A 27,909-nucleotide genomic window follows, 5' to 3' on the forward strand; every position below is an offset into this window, starting at 1 on the left:
GAACCACTGCTATAGATAAAACACAGTGAATGCGAAAATGGACAACTACACTGAATAATGTTCCACAGCTTCTCTAACATACCACACAATTTAACTCTTAGTCCAACAAGTGGAGGCTTTTACCAGCTAGATTGGAACAATTAAGATGTTCTAAGTCCTGTTCAGAAAACACTCAGTCGTGAGTTATAACAGCTTAACTTGCTATCATGCCAGGCAATAGGCTGCAATTTTTGTTCAAATGATCTCCACTAGTTATCTTGCTACACAATAAGGTGGATGCACACCAGGGTCAAAATTGGATTCTTGGATTTCCAGAAGGCCTTTGATGTAGTCCAAACCAAATCATTCCTCAAAGCAGTGGGAATACAAGAAACTGTCACCGGCTGGAGAAAGCTCTGGGTATTTACATGTGCAATGTCACAATGGGCCTGTGTTCCTACTGGGGTACCTCAAGGTTAAGTTTAAGCACCATTATACTCCCTAATAAACAGTATTGACAGTGACAGAAGCAAAAAAAAAAAGATTTTATTTGCTGACAAGACCAAGGAAAGAGATGCAAGCTGATATTGAGTTGAGTTGGGCAACAGTGATTGGTACAGCAGGACCTCGAACTAATGAAAGCCTGGCCTGATGATGACTGTTAGACAAAGGTAAGGTAATCCATGCGGGGAGCATGAGATATGAAGTACAGATATTTTATGGGTTCAATTGAAAGTAAGATGCCTGGTGATGAGAAGGATCTGTGTGTCTCAGATTGGATTATGTGACTGTGGGTGTGTGGCATTTAAATCACGCAAGATAATGTGATTCTGTTACCTTCAAGCTAAGGACATGAGGCACGATAAAGGCATACAAGGTTCAAACAGGTCCAAATACAAAAACAGGTCCAATTAAAATTCAAGAACCTGTGGACACATTTGCAAAAAAGTGTGTAGTCTGTCTCTGAACTTTTTTCCTCCCACAATTAGGGTATAGATTGCTTAAAATCTGAACTAGACAAGATCTTACTAACAATTAAGAGGTCTCAATGGGCTGAATGACCTCATATCTTTTGTAATATTCTTTAATGTTGTAGTCAAGTCTGCCTAAACCAAGACCTACTGAGGCGAGACCAAGACCAAAAACAGACTAGAATCAACATCACATTCCTCAGATCAACTGTAGAGAAAAAAGGCTTTGCTGTAAAGTGTCATGACTTGTTAAATCTAATAAATATTTTCAATTATATTGTCCATATGTTTCTCATTTAAAAGCTACCAGATTTGTCATAGTTATGATGTCTGATGGAAAATAATATTCTCAGCAATACTCTCCTATAACCATCAGACCTTCTAGTGATTTTGTCAAATTAACATTAGAAAGACAGTGCTGGGTCACTGATCTGCAGTTAGTGACTTGACAAAGAGTATTGTACGAAAACCCTAAAGTACCATGAGCTGGAAAACATTTCTTTAAAAAAATTACTCTAAATTAATTAAAATCTCTAAAAACATAACACATCATTTTCATTTTGGAATGTCATACGATTAAATTAGCGCTGCTCTTGTACATAGACACTGTATTCTAGCCGGACTCATTTTCTGCGCATACTGAAAGGCTTAGCTACGGAAGGACTATGCAGACTTAGGTTGTGTTATTGACTTCATCCAGGAACAATTACAAGGTCAGAGAGAAATGCATGGTTCACAAAGTGGAGAAAAATATTACATAACAATTCTAAACTTACACTAATATTCTTAAGGTGTTTTGTTCCAACTGGGATTCCATCTCCCACCACCTCATCCTCACCACCTTCCATAGAGGCACCATTGAGCATTCTGATCAGCTGCATCACTGTCAGGTTTTCGAAATGCACCGCATTGGACAGCAAGACCCTACAGCTGATAGTGAGGACAGCTGAGAAGATCACCTCTCTTCCCTCTTTAATGGACATTTACAACACGGTATCCGAAAAACAACAAGCATTGTGAAGGACTCACCCCTCACATGCGCTCTTCACCCTTCTACCATCCGGATAAAATGTACCAAAGCATTCAGGCCCTCACTGCCAGACTCTACAACAGCTTCATCCCACAGGCCATCAGGCACCTGAACACTCAGGGACTTTCCACTCTGGACTGACACACACACTCACACACACTACCTCTGTTATATTGAGTAATATTCTTGCACTGTTCCATTTTGCACAGAAGAATTTGCACTATTTACTTGTTGTCTACACGATTAATTGTTCACTATAAACTGTAACATGTATGTAGCTGAAATGACAATAAGGCTCAACTTCAACAACTTCAATATTCAACTTCATATTGTAACAATGTACTCTGGAGAGTTGTCTTTGTGGACGTGTTGGGTTTTTTTTGTATGTGCGTTTGTGTATGTGTGTGTTCGTTCATTTTGTGCAACGCACTCACACTCTCTCCTCACTGTCCCTGTTGTACCTGGCCTTGAGATTCTTTCTCTTAGGTTCTTTTAGGAAACACTCACAATGAGCCTATGCAGTCAATCTCAATCCAACCCTTCATGTCAAATCAAACTGCCTAGGCTTTAATAAAGATCAGAGAAAAGGAAATAAAAACGGAATAAAGATACGCTTGTAGCTTTTCCAGCAGAGAAATTTCCTCCTTTCTATTTCAAGTTTCAAATGAATCTATGGTTAAAATTGAGATCTTACATGGAATCTCAAACTGGAAGCAATTTCAGAAAGGCCTTTTTTTTTTTTTTGCTTCTGCAGCCAAATGTAGCAGCTGGTTTTTTCCAAAGCAGCCAGGAAGCTCATGGAGAATTTTCATCAAATCACACATTGAGTTGATGCGTACAAACCAGATTGCAGAAAGTCTGTTGTGATATGTTAATAGTTTACCTCAATATCCATTAATTCCTTCTAGTCTTGGACTAAATTAGTTTCGAATGTACAGGACTAACAATGACAGAGGCGGAGGGGGAATAAGAAACAAGCTGCACTTGTAAGAAATTAAATGCCTTATTTCCCCCCTTCCATCTTGACAATTTTGCTGCCATTTATTGCAGCTCTAACTGATAAGAGCTCAATGATATAGTCGTATCTTTTTTATCAATGCTTTTTATCAATCAGTGAACAGCAAAAAGGAGGCGAAGATGAATGCTGTTTTTTTTTTTTTCATTGTGTGCTCTGGTGCTTTCACACTGACAAAATTATCATCTTTAAATGGATGGGCGAAGCAGACAATACATCTGTCCAGGGAAGGTACATCATTTTACACTCAGGCAGTCAAAGCCCAAAACCTACTTAAAAGATCAAAGTTCAGGAGTCACCACTTACCTCTCGTCCCTTTTGTACGCAGTCACAAAAAAAGAAAGAAAGAACTTTTCATACACGTGACCCTTGTCCAAAGGTCAGAGGTAACATGGAAAAGTTAGTACTTTTTACACAAACAAATTGGATATAAAACACGAATGTGTATTGCTGTGTACTATCTCCAGTCTTCATGGCAAACACCCAGAGCTCCCTGGTTGAAAACAGCTGTCAGCATCTCGCGGAACAGGTGCACGGCGGCATCGGTGACAGGATTGTGACACCTCTGATTGATCAGTTTTCTTTTTTTTTATAAACGCGCTCGCAGACACGCTGTGCATGCATGGGCCGTGGGCGTTGTTTTCCTCTGCGGTTACCTTGGGGTGTCAGCACTTGCTGAAGGAACAGCTTTCGCGCTGAGGCCGCAATTCGAAATGGACAGCGAGACGGTAAGTGATCACATTGTGTTTTCTCGCAAAAGATCATGCAATACCTTCTGGAGTAGCTGCTGCCAATATATGCTAAAAATAAACAGCAAAACACCAGTGCTGTATGTAGGCTCATGTTTCACTGAACATATGCTGCTCAGACTTGTGGAAGGAGATGACTAGAGATCCTTGTACCTTTTAATGCTGAAGTTGAAGAGGAAGAAAGACAAGATGAAAAGCCATGAAGTAACTCTTGACGCCACCAACAAAAATAACACATCAAAGCACATAAGCAGATAAAGACATGAGAGGTGGTGTACTACACTAGCTGTATCTCTCAGTCAATCTACATCTTTAAATTCTCTGTGTTGATTTACTGAAAACATTCATGAGTTTATAGTGGCCTAGTGGTCATGTGAACCTGCAATTTATGAATCCAGAGTGATCCAGAGTAATGACAGCACATGAACAAGGTGTTCAAATGAGGAAAAACGGAGGGAAATTGACGCAGTGACAGGGGTGGGTTTACATAATCTGGAATGAGGAAGTAGGGGGTGTGAGAAAGTTGTCAATCATTGCCAGGGGCTCCTCCGATTGAAAACCTCATATCCCGGGTATCAGAAATTATTACACAGAAATAAAAAACGTCTGGGTGGGTAGGTTAGTTCCTCTTCTCCAAAATACATATAACTTGTTTATTGTGTTCGTTCTAGTGCGATATATCTGGAGGGCCCAGCAGGCAACCATACCTCAGAATGGTGCTCGTCGTTCTGCTGCAGCACCTCGATGCACAGCTCTCCCAGGCGCATGATATCCTCCAGCCTCTTCTCAGGGGGAGTCTGAGGGTCCACTGTCACATAAACACACACGCGCACTTTAAAGACCCCGGACCATCGCAGCACGGCCTCGTCTTATGATGCAGCTCGTAGCTGTTGCTGGCAACAAGGATGGTGGTGGGAAGTTTCTCTCTGAGATCCACTGGTGGTGACTTTTTTTTTTTTTTTTTTTTTCTGGCGGCAAAAACCGGTGGCGCTTTCCAGGCAGAAGTTCACTCTCACATTCAGGCAAAGGGTTATTTTGTTCAGCTCAAGAAAAACTATTTTAATGAGAACTTACATTAATTCTGCTCATAGATCCTAAACCTAATCAGCAAAAAAAAAAAAAAAAAAAACTATTAATTCTGCTGATAGATCTTATACCTTTTGAAAGACCAATACTGGCAACATTCACAGTTTTCACATGACGCTAAGGGATTATTCTAATTTAATTTTCACCATCTTGTTCCACCCACAAAGTTTTCTAAGAGCTTATAAAGACGACCAACTGTGACTCTTTGGAAATTGAGAGATAAGAAATGTTAATTCTAAACAGGCTGCAACTTATAAAAAGCGCCGCTCTCTTCATGATCTGTTGTATGCACGTTGTGCGCAGAAACTTCATTACAGTTATGTCTGATCACGAACCTTTGATCTGGGCATACTCAGTCAGCTGGGAGTAGTTGATGAGTGCTGCTTTCTCCAGGCACTTTTGCACCAGCTTCTTCATGTCCTCCAGAGGAAAAGGCGTGTTGATGTCCTTCATTAGAACCTGCAGGAGGCACAATGGGACATACACAGTTGAAAAAAACAAAATAAAAAGAAGCAATTCAAAACATTTCAACGTCGTAATAATCTTATTATTAATCTTAATAAAACATTATCTCTGTAGAATAAGCAAGTTACAACTTAATGCCAGTATAGTGTTAAAATGATTTGTCCATTTATGGAGATGCAGATACATGGACATACCCTTTCCAGAAGGGAGAGTGTGGCTTTCAGAGCTCCTTCAGGTCGGCCAAAAGGGAAACAATACCTACATTCATACATAGAGAAAAGTGAAAAGATCGAGGAATTTGTATGTCACTGTGTTCACTTGATATTCATTGTACCGCAGTTATTTCTAGCCCTGGCACTTTATTTAATGGATTCATGGGAGTGATGATGTCTCACTCTCATGGATCTGTGTAAAGGCCATATATTATAAACAAATCCATGGCACTATTGCAATGTGCTCAAGGTTACTATGCTAATTCACCTATACAGCATCCTTGGAGAACAGAGAAGAAAACCACACAAAAATAGGGACAATGCCGAAACTCCACACAGATGCTGTTATTTTGTCACCTGAACATTCCACTGGTTTCTGGACCAGTTTGTAAAGATTCCGGTTAAATATCGGGTCAGTACCTTTTCAGGTTTGCCATTAACCTGACTTAAAAAGTAATAGACAGCTGCATTATTGCCAATTCCAATTTCATTCTACTTACAGCCAAGTACTTTTACTTTTACTAATACTATTAAACGGATATGTCAAATTCCACACCACTGTCCCATTCCACCAAGTGCAGCATATTAACTAGCCAGTAATAAGGCCCCCAAGCCTCTAAACCCCCACACACGTTTAATGCTTCCACACCTCTTGTTTGGGCCCACATTTCCATAATCCACATTGTCTAAAGACAACGACTTCTGCTGTAATCCCCCTGTATCCTTCCTGCAGGCCGTCAACCTCTTTACTCTCCATAGGGGCCTGCACTGGCTCCAATGAAGGGCCCTTCAGGCATGTGGACGTGTGTACTAAAGTGCCAAGCTCAGTGCAGCTCAACTCACCACAGCGGGGGTTAACAGGTGGGTGTACAGTGATGGACGGGCAGAGTGTGTTATGAAATCCATCTGAAAGTTGAGCCTGCAACCTGACTGCCTTTCACGCTGATTTTTACCTGAAATGGACAATCTGGTTTTCCAGAAGAGTCATTAGTCTGCCCTTAATCTCCTCAAATTGCTCCTTTTCTTCCTCCGTCACCGTGCCCATGCCATCTGGCCTGCAAAAGAATAGAGATCATTACATCCTCCCACACTCATCCCGGTTTCTGCTAATACTGCCTCAAAGAACATATTTGCATCAATTTCTACATATGAAATGTTTAAAGTGCATTAAAAATGTTATATACCCCCCCTCCTTGCTTCAAGTGGTGTCGGGTAAACTATTTTCTCTCACAGACTATATTAAAATCTGGCAGGTTTACCATGGTAAAAAAAAAAAAACGACAAAAAAACTTTAGATTGAAGCAATTATGAGATTTGACAAAAGTGCAGGCAATGCTGATTTGTGCTGCTTTGTGTTTGTCCACTGAGCTTTTCACTGAAACCCTCTCCACCTCTTCCAACTGTGCGCTGAAAGCAGCCAGTCTCTATAAAACAGCACTTGTAGGAGCAACTTGTAAGCCCGCCCGTTCTTTCAGTCTGCCACTCCATTAAAAATCCCCCTTTTATGTTAGACAAGCACCAGCTAATCCCAAAGGAACACAAAAGGAGGTGGACACGGAGGCTGTTTCTGTGTGTGTGTGTGTGTGTGTGTATCTGAGAAACAGGCCATAGTAGTTTGTTATTTTCTATGCGAACATAGAAATATACCTTGCTTTGGTATACATTAATAATCCTTGACAAAAATGTACACTTCACTACTATACCGGCCATAAAATATTGATCAGCATTGTACAATTCCCTCACACCGTGTGAAAATCAGTGTAGGTGTGCATTGTACAAATGCGTATGAACGTATGAGCGAAAGTGAAGACAGTAAATAAATAAACTTTCACATCACCGTGTTTCTGCCACGATGTTTATTTACCGCAGCGCTGCCTTTTAATGTGGGAGAAAATACATTTTATTTCAGTCTGTGCACCAAATAAAAGTCCTGTTATCCACGTTGAGCTCCAGCATGTCCTAGAACGCCACGAATTCTTTCTTTAAGTACGGACAAATTTATATACACATTCGTGGTGTCTGCATTAATCACAGGACTTGGTTTTTGCAAGTTAAGGAAGGACTGAGGTAGAAGTGTGTGTGTTATAAAAGAAACAATATCACACACTGCGAGAATGCTATGAAGGCCTGAACGATGCTTGTCTGGTGTTAAGTAACACGTCTGTGGAGTCAAACATCTGATCTTAAAAAGAAGGGAACAGAATGAGGGATCTGAAATCTCCATGTCATTCCCACAGGAAGACTGACTCCAGACCTGCCCAGAACGATGAGCGCTGCCACCAGAAGGCAATCTGCCGCGCTGGCTGCTGTTCCGGGTTCAGTCCTTTGTCGAGCCCGACCAGGAGTCCGGAGGGATGCGATGTCGCCGGCAGACTCTTTGTCAGGAGATAATGAAGCAGCACGTCCGCGACGAGCTGAACACTGACCTTCTGCCCGGCAGGTCGCCGCGGGTTAAACCGGCCTGAGAACAGGCGGTGGCGGCGTGTAGCACCACCACGCTGACCTTGTGAATGTTCATGAGTGTTTAAATGGGAGTTAAGTGTGGAGCTCAGAGAAACTTACTCCATCGTGCATCTCTATTCTTGAGTCTGTGTGTGTGTGTGTGTGTGTGTGTGTGTGTGTGTGTGTGTGTGTGTGTGTGTCTGCGCACATGCATGGATTTGTGCTTATGAAAACGTGTTGGTTTGTGTTTGGTGCCCGTGTGGGTGTGTGTGAGTCATGTCCCTTTAGATGTGTGGGTGACAGAGGCGAGTTTGGTTTTCATCTTAATTATATTAAGATGGTCCTTGTAAACGGCTGTGTGTTCGCATGCCAGAATGTGTGTGTGCCAGTATGGGTTTAAGTGTGAATATGTTAATGTATGTGCGTATCAGTGTGTGCGTGTGTGTGTGTGTGTGTTGGTGACGGGGTGAGAGGTGACATGGTGAAAGGGTGGCATGTTTGCGATGGCAGGGGGAGGGGCAGGCGTGTGGCAGGAGTAAATGCTCCTGTCACATTGGGCGCCCACGCGTGATGGACAGCCAGGATGGGCTGGGATGGGAAGTGACAAGCGAGAAGCCACTGATCTGGCGATTATATCCTCACTGTCATGCTGGGTCCAGCACAGACACACACACATACACACACACTAATATACAACATGGTTGAGCTGTCATAGTGGCCCGCCGGCAACTTTATACACACACACACACACCTGTCCACATGGGCACAAGACCCACCTGAACACTCCTGCCATTACCATCAATCCTCGCCAATCCCACACTTCAACTGTCAGTAGGAAGCAGTACTCATACAAATCAAATGTGTCACAAGGCTGTCTGATCTGATGGGGGCCGTGCTGTCAGACAGGAGAAGACACACACACACACACACACACACACACACACACACACACACTTCAAAGAATATCTTCATGCTACAGTTTAGACTGTTGAAGAACCTGGTAGTGTTACAAAGCAATTTTTTTAGATCAGCATTTACACGGATGAAAAAACATGAATAAACTAGGTAAAATATGAATGTACTATTCATACATTTCACCATACGCATATTAGGGAAAAGCATCAGGCCGTATGTGCTGAGTAAAGGCAGGAGTGTTTCTGGGTTTAGGGGAGCAGCCATTTCGAATTTCAATATTTGGTGAATTAAGTAAAGAGACGTCAGAGCGTCAGGAAATCTGTTGACATTTCTACAAGGCACACCTATTCTATGGAGAATTTTTAGAACAATTATATAGAGGAAACAATTATTCAATTATTTATTTTACTGAACAAAAGAACATAAATTCATGAATTATGTAATCACAACAAATGTTTGGCTAAAAACATTATACGTTGTTTACAATTTGTTATGTACTAAATAACCCCATGTTGTTCAGTTTTGTTGTACAATGTAACAATAACTACTTATAATTACCTAAATGATCTATAAAGCACCTATAAATGAGTACTTGTGTCAATAAAACCATTTCCCCTATGTATAAACATATCAGTGTTAGTGCCCATATTCATCTAATGGAGGTGTAGCTGCACAAACCTCCCATAATTCCCCCACACACCCACGCTGCGGGGGTCGATCGGCAGCCCTGAATATACATTAATTATCTTAACGAAAACTTGGACCGGCAAAAAGCCACTTCCAACAATTTTCCTCATTTAAACACAGCGATTAGCCAGAGAGGCTAATCACTACTGTGCCTAATTGGCCAAATTAGCCAACAAAGGGAGACGGCACATCCATGTGTGTTTAAAGCATCACGAGTCAAATGGGGGCGATTTTTGCCGTAAGTGGAAAACTAATAGCTTCAAGAGGACAATGCACATGGGGGTGGAACCAACAGACAAGTGGACAAGCTGCACTGCTCATATTGGAACCCTGAGACATGGAGCGTTGAGGAATCAGTCAGCGCTGTTAGATAAGCAGGAAGAAAAAAAAGAACAAATATGTGAATGAGATGAGGAATTTAAAAAAAAAAAAAGAAAAAGAAAAAGGGATGAAATAAGAGGAAGAATAAAAGGGCTCTGATTTATTTGGAGAGGATGAGAAATCATGAAATAAGCATGGGAATATCTGAATGCATATGTTGCATACGGCTACAGACATTTTTATTACACTGAACTGGTGTGACCTACGGAAATGAGCACTGTAATTAGCCTTTAATTGGTTTTTAGTTATTTGGAACTCGTTAATTCACCTGGAGAGAAGACACACACGTTCTTACCCGGGACTGCATGAAGGGGACAACATGGCTGCTGCACATAAAGGGATGGCTTTGTGACAGACATTTTTGTGTCCTTGTCATATCTCTTTGTTTTGACAGCCATTATTTGCGTCAACAAAACCCGTCTTCTGCTTTTATTGGGCGTGCGAATGTGAAGGACAATGTTTTGGTCTGGCCATTCAAATAAAATCCTTGATTTCAGAATTGTGAAATGTGGAGATGTGTCTAAATCTACAGTGACAAGTGTCCTATCTCAGCAAATCAGCAGAGGCTGAGAAGAATATACTGAAATCTGACAGCAGAATACAGTCAGAGGACAATGCCTGGGTGTGACAAAACTAGAATGAATTTACACAAAGTCAGGGTGAAGAGCCTCCAAAGGAAATAAAAGAAACCCCTTTGTTTTCATAATTAAATACAAAAAGGTAAACTGTCATTTATGTATGCAAAGTGAAATATATCTTGTTTTAATGTCAGTGATTATAAATCCAGCGGAATATCTCAAGTTATTGGAATATGACACTTTCAATTCAGAAATATCAAACATGTTAAATTAGGAAAACAGATGACACCCTCAAAATATACAATAAATATATAATATACATGATGGCAAATGTGATTATGTTTAATGGAAATATAGTGTTAAGCAGTACTGCAAAGTGTGTATGAGTGTGTGCTGTGCAAGGAAAGCCCATGTTTCATTTATCGTCATTAATTTTCCTTGTTGTGATTGCAGTCACAAAATCTACAAAATCTTTTAAAACAGAAATAAATGAATTATTCAAAGAATAATTATTGTTAACACAATTTTTACAGGGTTTAAGGCTGGTCGGCATGCTCCACTTTTCTAGGTACCTGTTTCCATGTACATGGGAGGCACAGAAGGCGTAGCTGTAGTGCAGCAGGGTTGGGTCGACCAGGGCGTTGTTCTCCATGAACTTCATAAGGTCCTTCAAGTAGCAGAGGTGACGGTGGCATCCCCGCACACCATACCGTGCGCAGTATTCATCCAGCACAAACACTTGACCCGGGCTGAACCAGCCCTGCAACACAGGTGAAGGACAAGAACTTATTCCATATAGATTACAATTAACTAGTTCATGTATATAGATATATATGAATGTATGTAATGTACGTATGTATGTATGTATGTAAGTGTGCGTGCATGTGTGTGTGCATATAAAACATGGCAAATACAGCAAAAACATGGAATGAGAAACCCGATAAAGTAATACATTAATAGAATATAGTACAAAAAGTGAAATAAATATCAAAAACTTTGATTTGAGTTTAGTTTACTAGGCTCATCATCTTAAAAGTGCAGGTTTTAAGACATGCTCAATTACATAAATGTATTCCCCATTGACCTTGATCATTTGCTCTAAAACATAAATGCATGCTGCAGTCGCCTTTCAAACTCAAAGTTTAGCAATTCCCACTGGATTTCAAAAGTCTGCGAGAAATCAAGCTTCTTTAATTAGTAAAAAAAAAAAAAAAAGTTCTAAGCAGTAACTCTGGTCAGACAGCTAATTAAGTTAGTGACTTCAGTCAGATGGTCAGGTGACATTAAACTTGTGCCATCTGCATATCATGGCAGTGCACAGAATTCCACTTGAGTATGGTGGTATGCTTTACTTTTAAAGAAATTTGGCACCAATCAATACAGTACATTTAGTGGTGGTTTAAAACCACAACAACAACAAAAAACCTATATAAGACTGTGCACACAACTGGTACATGGTGAAGTGGGGGAAAATGTGGGATGGAGTGAAGGTGGCAGGTCCAAGGACAATCCTTCAAGTGGCATTAGAGTAGATACATCTCAAACCACTTCTCTGTTGAAACCAAATTATTAGTAATAATTACATCAGAATCATTTGAACACGTAGCAGCACTAGTAGTAGTAATGGTGTAGTATTTTATTTGTTCGCTAATATGTAATTATGGCTCAGTGTGAAGCAAGTTAAGGTCAACAAACCAAACCATTTAGACATGCAAACAGTGAATCCTAGCATGAAGCAAAATGATAATGGTCTCCAGTGTTAAAAAAAATAAAAACATATTTTTCATTTGACACACCTTGTTGTACACCACCCATTCCTTATAATAAAAAAAAGTGACCGATATAGAACACTATCTGCTCCATTTACAAATGTGAGTAATCTACCCTGGATGTAAATAACACAATTAGTATTCATAGCAAACCATTATTTTTCTTTCACATGCCATGTGAAGTGTAAACTGTGGGTTAAGTGGATTTTCATTCCCCTTCTGCTTGCTTTCTGCATGGCAGATGCTTGTTGCTTAGATATACAGGAGAAGGTCATCTATCCATCGCTCTATTAAAGACGAGAAGCCTACCCAGCAGACGCTTTTTCTTAATATGGTGCTGATGTAAAGGCTTTTCCACATGACGGGGTGCGGTAATCAGAACCCACAGACCTGCGGTGTCCACATCCACACTGCGTACAGGCGGCGGCTCCTCAACAGACTTACCCACTAGGAATACAACAGCAAGCATTGAAACATGGTTGCAGGCGTGTGTTCGCTTGGTGTTTTCACGTTTAACGCACACATGCATGGATTCATAATGAACTTATTGTGAATCGCAACCATCTTTGTGAGTGTTTATTGAACTGGTGCACAATGCAATGACACAGGGCTCTTTCAGATTTTCAGCTGGTTTTGCTTGCTGCTTTATACGAAACACGAGTTTTATCAGACTTCTAAAGAGGCCGCGCCGTGAATAGGAGTGGAAATACACAGAGACTGGGACCGGGTGAATCAGCAGCCATTAGCGGCTTCTTTGAAGGCCCCGGAGTCGACTCCCACCAATGCCGCGGTGCTGAAAGCAACTGGGCAAGCGACGACTCGTTTACTGGTGACCACTGGAGAAAGGTCAGCTCTTCAGTCAAAGGCTGAACAGCCCCATTCACCCCCTCCTGTGGACACTGGCCCTTCAATACCCGTGTCACAAAACTGTCATTTAGAGACTTGTCCCACTACATGACCCATCTTAGTCAGTTTAAAATCCCAGATTATGGCCCAACTGAAGGCAAGATATAGTTTTTTATTCCAAAAAAGGTTACAGAGGCTATTTCAAACATTTTAAGAGTTTCTCGCTCAACCAACAGCCAAGAACAAAGCCTAATATATTAAAAAAACAGCCTTTTACCAACATTAACACAAAAGAGTGCAAGGTTAAAGGCAAACAATTAATTCATCGGTAGAAAAGTCACACATTATGCTGGTGAGGTGGAGAGCGATCTGAAATCCTGTTGCATTCATTAGCTCATTCATCCCTCGCATGATAACTAAATTAGGCATGAATCTTACAAACTTAATTAAGACGCCTCTCTGAAGGAACGCTAACAAATTAACACTTCTGAGGGGCTGGTCGCCCACGGAAGCGCGGGGAGCTTGGGGGGGGGGGCAGCGTGCGTGGAGGCCCTGGATCGCCTGGGTGCTGCCGGTCGCCTTGGGAGCAAGTGGCCGTTTAATGGGGACACGGCGAGCGAAGACCCTTGCGATTCGGCTGGGTTCCGCCATTTAAATATAAACCTCCGTTTCCAAGCTCCAAGGCTTCGAAACCACGGCGAGAATCCCACTGTGCGGCTCAGACTCTCTCCGTGGTTCTTTCTGGCTCTACCTGTCTGGCTTCTCAGTGGCTCTTTCTCTCTCTGAAGCCCCCCCTCCCTGCGTCGCTCACCTTAATAGTTTTTTTTTTCTTTAATATTCCCTCGACTGCTAATTTTTTTTCCTGGCTCGTGGAGTTTTGATCACTCGTTTGGTTTGGTTGGATCTATAAATATCCCTCCACAAAGAGATGAGCAGACTGGCCCGCGCCTGGCAGGATGTGACAAGATGTTCTACCATGACAAACAGATGGCCGGCTCACGCCTTGGCGCTGACCGCTCAATTAAGCATTAACGAGCCCGATGCCTCATTATCCTCCCGACAAAACGCAGTCCGGTGAGCTGTCAGGAGCTCCCATTCTTCTCGCGGGTACGTAGACGTGAACGCGCACACCTTCAACAGCGCACGCCAAAACCTACACGCTTTTAATGCAAAGGAAGGCCGGTACCTGGGAAAACATCAAACGTCAAACCCTCAAGGGTGGGCCAGGTTCCTGCATTCAGCACAGAAGCAGACTCCATCCTGCCTGCCTTGGAGCCACTTTGTATGTTAGAAAAACACTTAATCATAAAATCAATAGATGTTTTTGACTCATTATGGCAGCGGCTGTGCCACCGCTTTACAGAACATTCCATCTGAGCATTCAGCCTCCTGCTCAAGGCCTCTGCCGTTTGTGCTCCACAGTCACGGCAACGCTGTGAAGTGAAGCAATTAAGACTTACACAACCCCCCCAACACATACACACACTTTCTATGAACAATATTGCTAATGAATAGGACCTTAATTGCAAAAGCAGTGGGGGACTGAGGTGTGTCTTGCTGCGAGTGAGAGTGTGTGTGTGTTCCCGTGTGCCACTATGGTAATTATATTAGGGTCAGACATGACTGGTAATGCCTACCTCTCATTTGGTGATGCTCGATGGTGTGCGTATGGATGCGTGCGTTAAATTACAGAGGGTCGGGAGATATGGCGGTTTAAAAAAAAAAAAAAAAAAAGTTAAATTCCACACCCCCTAAAAGTGAAAGGCAGTTACACCAGACTTGCTTTTCACACACACACACACACACACACACACACACACACACACACACACACACACACACACACACACACACACACACACACACACACTCATATGCTCACACGCTCCCCAGAATGCCTCGAGGTGGTTCCTTGGAGGGGCCTAAACACTTTTGGAAAAGGCTAAATATTGGTTGGCAGCATTATGTCCAGTTCAACAGAGATAATCCCGTCCCATAGCACTTCATAAAGATGCTTGATCAGACACATTATTTAGACTCATAATCCACATACATATGGCACTGATCAATACTGACACATTGAACTCTGATGTCTAGCTCTTCGGTAGGGTGAGAAGATTTCCTGTGCATTACTGTTGCTTGCTGTGCTGTGCTTTCTCAATAAAGGGATAAAGAAGACAGCGAACAGACATCCATCAGTTAACAACATGCCACCATGACGGAGAAACAAGATAAAGCATAAACACAAAGAGAAGAGAAACTCAATGATTCTAATAAATTATTGCGATAACATCAAAAATTACAGTTGCAGGAATGATGTTGCTTCTTTTGAGCCTCTTGGTTTCAAAAAAAAAAAAAAAAAAAAAAAAAGCGTGTTTGGTTGAGAGCTCATCTGAACATGAATTTATGACCTGTGGAGGGGATCTTGGAATGTAAGAAAAGACTGCAACACTGTGATATTTTACCCTGTCAAATGTGACTGTGAAGGTGGGTTTTATGATAAACAGGCTCCAGTTTCCGGGGGTTCAGAATCCGGAGTCTCTGTGTTTTTCTCTCTCACTTGCTGCAGAAAACCAACACTTGCAACTGAGGTGTGAGAACGCCGTGTCCACTCTATCCCAGAACCCCTGAGAGACCCCCACCACCCACTCCCAGACAGATGTCCCGGCCCAGGGCTACATGGGAAAATGACCTCATTATCCAGGCTTTGCACTTTGTCCTGTGGTAGTCTAATAGACTTGTTACAATAGGCTGACAGAAGGTCGGACCAGGTAAAGGGGGAGAGAGAGAGAGAGAGAGTTTACTTTAAATGTGTACTGAGAAGGACAGCAGTTTGGGGTTGGGCCGATCGTTACCATTTAAATATTACAATTACAAAAATAAGCATGCACTGTCCATAAACATTTACTGCAGAATTCAGAATGGATTTGTGTACGTTTGTATCGGCCAAGTTGGTGACAAAGTGGTCTATGAACCAGAAGACCCAGGTTCAAATCCCACCTACTGCCATCGTGTCCCTGTGCAGGACACTTAACCCTGAGGGGGACGGTCCCTGTAACTACTGAGTGTAAGTCGCACTGTATAAGGGTGTCTGATTAATTCAATAGATGCATTTGGCCTGAGGAACTCTAGTTTATTACCTGATTTGCTGAATTGTAGTTAGAGAAACAATCAGTCTGTTCAATTAACATGACACACACACACACACACACACACACACACTCACCAGGCAGGAGAAGGAGTCGTTCATGCGATGTGTGAGTGTGTGTTTCTGCAGGATGCGGAACAGGCTGGCGTGGTCAAAGCGGCAGGGAACCGCCGAGATCAGCTCCTCCACCCCCTGCCTCTGAGTCCGCTCCAGGCCTGATGGGGGGGAGAAAACGAGAGCGGTGGACGGTCGTACAGTGCCTATAAAAAGCCACCACCCAGCACAGACTCTTTCAACACCTAATCAGGGTGGCTTTTAATTGGGAATCTCATCCCTGATTGACTGTAAGGTGAAGCGTCCACTGCAAGGTTAGCATGAAAATAAAAATGTAATTAGAAGTGAAAACATCATCATCATCATCATCCATAAACCAGCTGAATAGTGGTGGCTGGTTAACAGTTTTCCCCCAAGATTTAATGTTAATTACTTAGTTCAAATTGGAATTTCGTTCCACTTTCATATTGGGGAATGCACTTAGCTAATTAATCAGTAATTAGATACTGTAATTCCTATTGAAGATTTGCCCCTCAGAAATGACAACCCGCTTAACACACATCAAATGGGTAACATTTAACTTTTATAATCAACAATTACAAAACTAATGGGTTTTCATATTATTCAGTCTCAAACACTTGGTTGTTAAATAAAACATAAAATGTACAGTAAATCGGTGCTCTTGAGATATAGGTGATTTTGATGAAACTCGTATGTGAGCTTTCACGTCCATTCAATTGTGTATGTAAATAAACTACAATTCAACACCCGGGCAGTAATATTTCTTTTAAATATTTCTAACTTTCTTGTAATATGATTTTGATAGAGCGGTGCATCCGAGGCTGGATCCAATATTCCACGGCTGGGCCCAAACCTCTGGTCTATAGTGTTTCTGGAACAAGCTGCCGGCTCAGACTGTGCCCAGCAAACATTGCGCTGGTCGACAAAAACAACTCATTGATGAGATAAGGAGCAAGGAGGCGGACAGGAATTGTGTCATTGAACAGATGGTCTCAGACTGAAGATGTTCTGAGGGGTAAAGGGGGAGGAATCCAATATGAGAAGGAGTCTAAAGTCTGTTGTTAGCTCAATCTAGGAAGCCCAATATCCTGTTCTCTAATATAACTCACTTTGCGATAATAAGTTGCAAAAAATCAGCTCAGAAATCTTTCTAAAGGAGAGACTAAGAAGAAGATTTTTCACTCAAATGATACTAGAGGTTATATGTTGTGGCCAGATGTTCTAGAGATGTGTTATACATTTATATACAGGCAGATCCTTTAGACAAAAACGTTTATTGATCACAATTTGCACCACTTCACAACCTGGAATTTTAACAACCAGATCTCTAACACTAATGTTGTATTCCTAGGGTTCAATCAATGAAATAAATTTAGAGAGCTCATTTATGCTCCCTGCCTTTAGAACAGTCTTAGGGTCTGCAGATATCAAACTCATTGAGGGCCTTAAAAATAATTATTTTGAATTAATGACTTATTTGAGGATTTTATTTTCAATGACACTTTCCCCTCCTATTTGCATAAAATGTGGCCATACAAACTTGCCACAATTAGAATCTATCAATTTTAGATTCTAATTGTTTATCTATATTAGTGCATGACTACAATCACTTTGTTCATGGACAGGATTTGATGAAAAGAATATAAACCTTTGAATTACGGTTTCTGATTCTGACATTTAACTGGACCCTTGTGTGGTGATAATATTGTGAAAAACCTGACCGAGACGTAGGATGCATCAGCTAAAGTCCTCGCACCGAGCTGGGAAATCCTTCGCCTTAGCACCTCTCATCCTTCCATCCTGCCCCTGTGTTTGCTTCCCACCTCTTTTTGGCTAAAGCCACGCTGTGATATTCAGTTTCCACATTTGAGTTTCCACTTTCCACAACACGGCAGAAACTGTCAGACCCAATGAGCAACACGCGGCCGCTGCCTCCATGCCAACGCAGCAGCCGGCGAGCCGCGAGCCGATGCTGTCAGGTTCCAGATGACGGCGTTAGAAGGCATTTGTGGTGCTGGGGGTTGACTTTTTTTTTTTTTTCTTTCTTTCTTTCTCTATTTTCCCTGAGCCGCGCTCATTTAAATGAGTTAAATCGCTGCAGCGCAAAAAAAAAACACGCACCGCGGCACAAAAGGCCTGAATGCATTTAGAGAAAAGGCGCGCAAGTAAGAGTAAAGGCTATTCCGCCCGAACGGGGGCCGACCTTGAAAATGGAACTCAATAAAACATTTATAATGATTCTATGAGTGTCACGAACATGGCTTCTCAATATGCATGTTCATCCTCTGTCTCACTCCGGGCATTTGAAAACAGCAGCGATTCTCAGCCGTGCGCGGCGAGAGCGAACGGGCCTGAATAGAAAGGGTCCCGGCGAGTCGGGAGGAAAATAGCATACACCATCGAGGAGATTCAAGGAGGGCACGGGGTCGGGTCACGCAAAAGAAGCCGGGAGAATAGGAGAAAAGAGGAGGGAGGCGGTTAAAAGTGTGTTCAAGTTCATTTCCAGTCCTTTCAACCGCGTGCATAACGTGTCCTCAAAACTGGCTAATGGGGAAACAGTGAAAGCCCATCAAAAGCCTAACTCTCCCTTTTCTGCTCGCCGCAGACGCACGTTTGGGGGAGGAAGGTCCTCACATGACAGGGGCCACAAAAGACCAAGGCTTTAGAAGTGCATCGCCCGACGCCTCGGTGGCCCACGGCGCCATCCCGAGACGAGCATTAGCGATTGCTTTTATTAGCGCTGCCATTTCTGGCGCGCCGACGACTTTGTGGACGCTTGTGCAGACGGTGAAAAGCTCCGGCGCCTGCCCAGGAGCGATGGGGCATTTGTTAGTCCCCCCGACTGTCGCTTTGTGAGCGGAGGGCGGCAGAAGTGCAATCCCCCAATCATCTCGGGATCGACTTTCTCCCCGTTCCTTTCTTTCTTTCTGCTTTTTTTTTTTTTTTTTTTTGCCCCCGCTCCCTTTTCCTCTCCCCGACAAAAATGTCTGGGCCTGCGCCCCAGCCAGCCCTCCGTGTCCCCCTTTTTAATTCTGATGTAGGTCATTTTACACTCATTACCACTAACGCATCGCTCCTTAATGTAATTGGGAGAAAAAGGGAATGGAGAGGATATGGAACGCATACACAAGAAAAAAAGTGGGGAGATGACCGCAAAGAAATGGGACAAAAGAGGTATAGATTAATGCAATAATAGAGAGGGGGAAGCGTGGTATTGATTCGCGGACGGGAGAAGGCAGGCGTGAGACTGACAAATCCAATCAGACGCAGGAACCGTATTGATCTGCGTCGTCCTTAACTTCCAGCTATTATCCGCCGACTAAGAAAGCAGGGTGCTGGAGAGAAGGTTGATTTTTTGGGGGGGGGGGGGGGGTTTGAGGGTTATTTAATCGGAGCTGAAGAGACGTGGCGTGCCTCGGCCCAGAGTGGCTACGTTTTTTTTTTTATTATTGCGTCCTCATCATCATGGCAGCAGTCACATCCATCTGACATCCACCTGCAAGGTGGACAGGCATTTATGACAGGTTATCGAACGCCGGCGGGGCTGTGCTGCAGGTAGATGAGGGGGGGGGGCCGTGGTGCTACAGGAGCCGTGGTACATAGACTGATGAGGGGGGACAGTGGATCAGTACTCACTCCATTTCCATCCACACACACACACACGCTCCTTCAGACATATGGCTTTCTGTCTCAAGTGCTCATCTCGAGCCGCTCATCTCCACCATGAGAGCCCTGGCCGGACAGCTCCGACCGGACGCAGCCTGCGAGACACAGGGAGCATTTCACACACATCTCGGCAAATCAATACAGAGAGCCGAGACTTCGCATGACCCCCCAACAAGAGTGAGCGCAACTTCTCATTTAGCCTCAGGCCTTCTGAAGATCTTCCCCTGATCCAAACCCGCCAGAGTGTGCGTGCAGTCGTGTGTGTTCCAAGTGAGGGTATATAGTACGCTGGCTTTCAAATCAAATCAAGGCCCTTGCTATCACTTTTCGAGGCCTGGGGATAAAGCAGGACAAGAAGCAACAAGAAGAAGTCATTTGAACTCATGAGTGTGATCAAAGAGATCAAAAGCATGGGGGTCAATCAATAACGTGCTCATATGAAGACACAGATTTGCTTCATTATTCACATTAGATGTTCATATACAGACAGTGACCCAAAATGTCTCAAATGCTTAAAAGTTACAGTCGTGGAGGTTAACCGTTTTTTCAGGATGAGGACCAACCGAGTAAGGACACCGCAGCGTCCTTCTGAAGGTCCCCTCCCCGGCAGTTCTGCCGCTGGTTCTGGGCAGGCGGTACGGGCTTGTAGGACTGGCCTGTGGCACGGTACATGGCCTGGACCCAGAGGACGCGGTCCTGCTCGTCATCGCTGGCGAACACCACCAGGTCTCCTTCCTTAACAGCGCTGAAGAACACGCGGCCACCCTGGAGACCTGGAGGAGATCAGAGGTCTTTCAGAGACAGACACACTCGTAGAGCCAAATAACAGACAGCAGAACCGCTTGTGGGATAGGTACTATTTACGGGTAACCTTAGAAACAATATATTAAGTATGTAATGGGTATCTAGGAATCGTTCAGGAATTCTCATTTGTTCTCAAAATGTCTCATGTCATTCCATGAATGATGCTGCCGCACTTTTGTGAAACTTGGGGACGCGAAGCACCTGGTTGCGGTTCTGAATAATCCACCGTGTATCCGTCCAGCTGCATCAGCTCCTGCGGCTCCGACTTCTTCTCCCGGTAGCTGCACATGGCGAACGTGTACTGGCTGACCTGCGGAAAATCACCCGCAATTATGGACAAACTCGCCGGCCTTTACACAGTCCTCTTGCAATCACCATCAACAAAATCACACCAACATTTCATACATTCACAAACCAGACAAAAAAAAACAAAAAAAACAAAAAAAAGTCTATTTACCTGAACCAGAACAAAATATCTCCTTTTCCAGCGTTTCCATACTCTCTGGCCCAATGCATACAGGTACCTAAAAAATGAAAGGATATCTGATAAGCTCTTAAAAAAAAATTCATAGTGATAGAATTATTTTAAAAAATTCATAAAATTGAGTTGCAAATGCCAATAAAAGAAATTAAAAACAAACAACAAAAAATAACTAAATACATTTATCATTTATTACTAGTGCACAGTGTTCTCTTTCAAAGTAAAATATAAAATGGCAATGTTTTAATAAAAGGAGTGTACTTACTAAATCGACAATACGAAGCTTAACATCGACAATACGAAGCAAACAGAAGCTAAATTTAGAACGTCTAAAGGGGAAAAAAACCCACAAAGGGCTTCAAACAATAAAGAAAAAAAAAAAAAAAACGAATAAAAAGTGATTATTTCCCCCACATGTTGGCATTTTTATGATGTATAACAGCTGCATCACCAAACTGTTCAGGAAACCCCTGACATCTACATGCAATAAATAATTGAAGAGAAATGAACGCGGCCATAAGCGTGAGTATAAAATCAATAAAAGGGGCTGCTGAGGCGGAGGTGGGGGGTGCAAAGCCCCCCCAGTCGAGGCTGAAAGCGCCGTGGACGGCGGGAGCTGTGTTAACATGTGGCGGGGGTAATCATCCACTTGTGAAAATGATTTTCGGTTCACTCTTCGACACCTTTCCGCCTCTCATGAGCCCATTTAGGTGACAACAATGGTGGCCAGCAGTGCCACTGGGCCGCGGGCTTTTTCAGTCCAGCTTCTCCCACCTTTTTATAACGTTCATGTGCTTCTTTAAAAAATAATAAAAAAATAATAAATAAAAAAACCTTCTCTGATCTAAAGGAGGTCAAAAAAGACATCCATCTAAACAAAGAAAGAAAGATTTAAAAGATGATATATAAATTGAAGACTAAATTAAAATTAATAACTTTTTTAATAACTGTATTTAGGAAAATTAAGTAACTTTTGTGAACAGATTTTTTTTTTACTCAGGTAAAAAACACTCCTACAAGGTGCCGGTTTAAATATCATAAAATGAGCAGAATAAACCAAAAGAAAAAGACAACGGAAATGAAGGCGATGACACTGATGAGCCATTTATAATAACATAGCCATTAATCATATTAATACACTGTACACATCCGGGCAAGGACAGTTAATTAATTAGAGCCTGGATTTATCCAGCATGAATGCAAGATAAATCAAATGAACCAATATGAAGTGAGGATTTTTTTTTTTAATGTTAAATCTGCTCTTATGCAAGAAAATCAAAATCCCACAAACGTCGCAATATGTTCCTTTGCCACTCGAAGTGATTTGAACATACGACTTGACCAGTTAAATGTTTTATAAAAAACAGACAACTTTCCCAAGTTTGCCCAATCTGTTGCTGAATAACATTTTAACAGCATTATTTTTTCATTTTAGACAAATAAAGTTTAGGAGCCATCATGTCCATTCTGTTGGTAACAGTTCCCCTTTGTGGTCATCTGTTGAAATTACAAGCAACTAAATTATTTTATTTTAAAAAAATATAGATTTTATTTTATGCATTAAATGACATATTATTCATACATATTTCATTATAGTTATTCAAAACAAACATCACTAAAGGCCCAGTGGAAGGTGCATATGGCTGCAGACATCCAGGGAGCGTAATGCCAGCAAAACATGCGGACAAGAGTGAGTTCTGGGCTTCTGTTCAGCAACGTGAAGGTCTTACCGCTGCCCCTTTGTAACGTACAACATAACGTCCCCTGAATGAGACTCATTCACCTCACACATGTCAGCCCGCAGAATAAGAGAACAACGTGCGAGTGAAAAGGAAAGGGGGAGGCAGCAGGGGGACGAGGTGTCGAGTGTGCATCTCCAGGTTGAGCAGGGATGACAGTGGGGGGCCGCTAATAAAACGAGAGACGGTGAGGAAGAATTAGCTGAAGTGAGCAATTTGGAGCGAAGGGAAGCGAGACGGGGAGCAGACAGACAGAGAAAACGAGAGACAGACAGACAGACAGACGCTCTAGGTCTGTGTGGTCTCTCCCCCAGACTGCAGCGCTGGCAGATTGCCGTGTATTCGGCGGCACTGGGGGAGAATGAACCGCCAGTCAATGCCTCCCAGTGCTTCTGTCTTCCCGGCGCGGATCAACAGATGGCTCCTTTTAATGGGAAGCATTCAACCTGAAAATCTCCCCGTCCCTCATGCAGTCTTTTTCTCCCACACTCCTCCTTTTCACTCTCAATGCACAGACCAGAAAAGCAGCGGTCCTCAGGTGTGTGTGTGTGTGTGTGTGTCTCTCTCTCTCTCTGTGTGTGTGTCTCTCTCTCTGTGTGTGTGTGTGTGTGTGTGTCTCTCTCTGTGTGTGTGTGTGTCTCTCTCTCTCTGTGTGTGTGTGTGTGTGTGTGTCTCTCTCTCTCTCTCTCTCTCTCTGTGTTGTGTGTGTGTGTGTGTCTCTCTCTCTCTGTGTGTGTGTGTGTGTCTCTCTCTCTCTCTGTGTGTGTGTGTGTGTGTCTCTCTCTCTCTCTGTGTGTGTGTCTCTCTCTCTCTCTCTGTGTGTGTGTGTGTAAGCACGAAAGAAAGAAAATCTTCTGAGGCGAAAACGGAAATGCAAATACTGCGAATGCACATCAACAAGTGAAGGCATTTTTTAAAGACGGATTTTATGGCGTGTCCGTAGCTGTTATACGCACCGCCCGTGCCCATGTGTTTTCCCCCGTGGGTGCCTCTGCGTGCCCCCTGCAGTTGTCGCTCGGGTCACGGCGAGGAGGTAATTACGGTCTGAAGAGGCTTCTGCCAATTAGGGGGAGCCACTCAATGCTCGTCACTTCTCCGTGCGCCTTCTGGGGCCTCTGTGCTAATTAGCTGACTGATGGGTAAGAGCCAACCCCCTGACCCCGCCTCTCCCGAAGGCGGAGTCCAGCTGGGTCCGCTTGCAGAGGTGCCCACTAATGGGAGCTACCGACACCTACAGCCCTCCTCAAACACAAACATGCATCCGCATCAGACTACCCCAGATACCAGCGAAGTGGCGATTCATCAGAAACGACTGCTTTGTGGTTTATTACTGGAGCCATTCATTCATATTTACATCTGTAAAAAAAAATCATATTTACACCATGTCCCTGTAACGTGTAAAAGCAGCAGCGGGTTGAATGGATGTAAGTGTACACATGTATGAAAGAGGGGAAACTACAGAAAGATCAAAATCCGACGTTCAGCACGCCCACCGCTAGCCCACGTCCGAGGACTCTTGCAGTAAAGAGCGGAGCGTCACTGCTCCCTGCTGGACATTTTTCGTCACTTCTTTTGTGTCGCTTGATTTTTTCAGTGCACCTGGTTGTGACAATCAGAAAAACATATTTTTACTGAAGCTATGCAGTTATGCATTCATAAAGCGCAATGCTGTTCCCCCCATACTGCATTTCCCCTGTAATCTGCATATAAGGATTATTTATTTACCTTAATCTCTTAATCCAATAAGGTTTTTCTAAGAATTTGCTGGATATTATTTTGACAAACAATATTAATACCTTAATCTTTGCATAAATCCCTCCTCTCTACCAGTGGGGATGTGGACGCAGCAGCAAACAAAACAAGCACCCTGGACAAGAATCAGATGACCAGTCGGGTGCAGACCAGGCCACATTACAGCAGAACACTTTTTTTTTTTTTTTTTTTTTTTTAAATCACCGCTCTGTACATCAAAATTGAATCCAAGCAAATGGCAGTACCACAGGGGTCAGTCCCAAGACCACTTCTCCTCTCAATCTTCACTGATATTGCTCCCAATACATTCTAGGTGCTGCTCTCTCTGATGACTCGACCCCCAGTGCCCTAAAGAGCCTCAGCGCGGGAGCATTCGGTGACAATGTCCACAAATCTCCACCGAAGGCACATGGGCAGCGAGGTGAAACACTCCTGTTGCACCGTCCTTCATTTAAGACCCATACTTAAAAAGAAAGTCAACCAGCTTAGACACAAACTTGACATCCAGTGTGTCACAATTGATCACAAACTCCCAAAAGCTCCACCAAACCTAGGAAGGTCGAGGAATGGCGTCAGCTGGATGAATGTCCCACCTCCTCACCTCAGCCTGCCTGACATCTAGTGGAAGGCCTCTGAATATGACCGGTATGAACAAGGGCACTGCCCACACACAGCTCAACGTCCCCAGCCCACGGCAGACATGACAGGTGACAGCCTTCTTCTGTGGTCCGGTGCAAAAACAGCTCTCATTTATCATACTGAAGGGGGAAAACAAAAAATAAAGTCTAATAGTACACAATGCTATTTTTATTGCATGTTCTCCTACTGTTGGCGCGGGTTTCCTCCAGGTTCTCTGATTTCCTTCTGCCATCCAAAGACATGGCAACTCAGAACTGTCCATACATTTACATTTAAGGCATTTGGCAGACGCCCTTATCCAGAGCAACTTACAACGTGCTTCCATGTTACCATGGATGAAGTGGTCAGTTCCGGTTCACTAGGACCCCCAACTATGAATACAATCTTTTTATTCACTCTGTTGTAGTTTCTATACATAATTCAGACAATAAGAAGGTTACAAGTTAATCTAAATATTCTCTAAAGAGGAAGGTTGAGGTCTTGAGCTGTCGTTTGAAAATACTCAGTGACTGAGCTGTTCTGACCTCAAGGAGAAGTTCATTCCACCACCGAGGGGCCAAGACAGAAAAGAGGGTGCTAGTAGCCTAGTGGGTAACACACTTGCCTATGAACCAAAAGACACAGGTTCGAACCCCACTTACTACCATTGTGTCCCTGAGCAAGACACTTAACCCTAAGTTGCTCCAGAGGGGGACAGTCCCTGTCACTACTGATTGTAAGTATCCCTGGATAAGGGAGTCTGATAAGAGTCTATATGAGTGAGATACCTTCAGAGATGGAGGGACCAGACTAGCAGTACTGGAGGCTCGGACAATATGAGGTGCAGTGTGGCTGTGAGGTAGGATGGTGCTACTCCATGTTCGGCTTTGTAGGCCAGCATCAGTATTTTGAACCTGATGTGTGGAGGGAGCGTAGCAGAGGTGTGGTATGGGAGAATTTGTGTAGGTTGAAGATCAGTCGTGCTGCTGCATTTTGTATGAGTTGTAGAGGTCGGATGGTACATAGTGGTAGACCAGCTAGAAGGGAGTTACAGTAATCCAGTCTTGAGATTACTAAGGACTGAACCAGTATCTGGGTGGCCTGTGTTGACAGATAAGGGCGGATTCGTCTGATATTGTAGAGAAGGAATCTACATGAGCGGGAAAGATTGCTGATGTGAGTCGAGAAGGACAGTTGGTTGTCCATTGTTAATCCAAGGTTGCGGGCTTTTGTTGAAGGAGAGAGCTGTGAGTTGTTCAGATAAATAGCAAGATCCTGATGTGGTGAAGAATCTGCTGGAATGAATATTAGTTCAGTTTTGGTGTGTGTCCATAGGTGTGTGTGAGTGGGAGTCAGTGTTGCGTTTGTGTGCCCCGCCCTGTGCCCAGTGTTCCAAGAAAGGCTCTGGTAAGTGGTTATGGAAAGCGAGTCTCATGGTTTAAAGTAATGTATGTGCCCGTTTTTATTTATTAAAAGAGAAATTCTGTCTGTGACCACCAGAGGGCAGATCCTTATGCCACATTATGCCTCTTCTGTTCATTCAAGAGGTTTGCACATAAGCTGTCCTAGTCTTATAACAATACAGTGAAACAACCTATACCATCTTCACCACAAAATAACTAAAGCAATTAACTATTGTACACTTGCACAAGTAAATCAATAAAAATTAAATTTACATATGTTTCAGGTTAATAGAACCCTTTGTTCTGATCATGTGTACAGTGATTTATATTCATACCAGTATAACTATATACTATAACAAAGCTACATTTTGACAGTGAATTCCATGAAAATTGTCCAAGATGCTTTGATAATATATTAAAACTGTTCAACCCAGTTACTGGGGTACACATGACAGTGTATTTCTTGGAGTCAGTCCCAAGTCTAGGTAAATAGGGAGGTGGTGTCAGGAAGCAAATCCAGTATATAGCTTTTGCCAGGTCAATTGTGCGGACAACCAGACCGGCTGATCTGTTGTGACTAACCCTAACCAGAGAAGAAAAAGAGAAAATCTTTAAACTGTTTAGTCTTCTATTGTTATTTTAGAAAATTTCCCTCAATTTTACAAATGAAATTGAACATATGAAGTATGATTCATTAAACCGTGAATTAGATGCATAAACCTGAATTGTTTTGTTTAAAGGCGCATATAAATAAGCAACATATATAGTACTGAAGCTACCCCAAAGCCACTTGTTGCCAGGGAAGGAGCTTCCTTTCAACGTATACAGTGAATGGAAATTAAGCATCACGTTGTAAATCCCAGGGCAATTAGCAGGAAGGAATCTGACTAAGAAGGCCTCAGGGCTGAGGTAACAAGCCTTACCACGCAACACAATCTTCATTTATCAAATGTAACTGCTGCAAGATCTAGTACGACAGATGCGTTGTCTACCCAATATATGTGTATGTGTGTTAAGATGATAAAACAGCAACTAGAATTTGTGTCCATTCTTGGTGGACTATATTGAGATGAGAATCCACACAAAAATAAAGAATAA

The 27,909-nt window shown here is 42.9% G+C and overlaps 1 protein-coding gene across 13 annotated transcripts in view; it reads right to left on the reverse strand.

Annotated features, from left to right (window-relative positions):
* The window catches only part of cadps2 (Ca++-dependent secretion activator 2), a 100,373-nt gene that overhangs the window by 21,511 nt on the left and 50,953 nt on the right, over positions 1-27,909 (reverse strand). For 8 of the 13 annotated variants that reach the window (XM_028959268.1, XM_028959265.1, XM_028959263.1 and 5 more), the window contains exons 9-18: positions 21,276-21,342; positions 21,020-21,128; positions 20,578-20,787; positions 16,352-16,488; positions 11,083-11,270; positions 6,461-6,562; positions 5,490-5,553; positions 5,166-5,289; positions 4,452-4,552; positions 3,302-3,310 (exon numbers count right to left, since the gene is read on the reverse strand). In XM_028959268.1, coding sequence (XP_028815101.1) covers positions 3,302-3,310; positions 4,452-4,552; positions 5,166-5,289; positions 5,490-5,553; positions 6,461-6,562; positions 11,083-11,270; positions 16,352-16,488; positions 20,578-20,787; positions 21,020-21,128; positions 21,276-21,342 — 1,111 coding nt within the window. Of the gene's footprint in view, positions 1-3,301; positions 3,311-4,451; positions 4,577-5,165; positions 5,290-5,489; positions 5,554-6,460; positions 6,563-11,082; positions 11,271-16,351; positions 16,489-20,577; positions 20,788-21,019; positions 21,129-21,275; positions 21,343-27,909 lie in introns of all 13 variants that reach the window. The other 5 variants (XM_028959269.1, XM_028959267.1, XM_028959264.1 and 2 more) reach the window with 2 other exon arrangements.

Source organism: Denticeps clupeoides, chromosome 17 (genome assembly GCF_900700375.1).
Source record: "Denticeps clupeoides chromosome 17, fDenClu1.1, whole genome shotgun sequence".
NCBI lineage: Eukaryota > Metazoa > Chordata > Actinopteri > Clupeiformes > Denticipitidae > Denticeps > Denticeps clupeoides.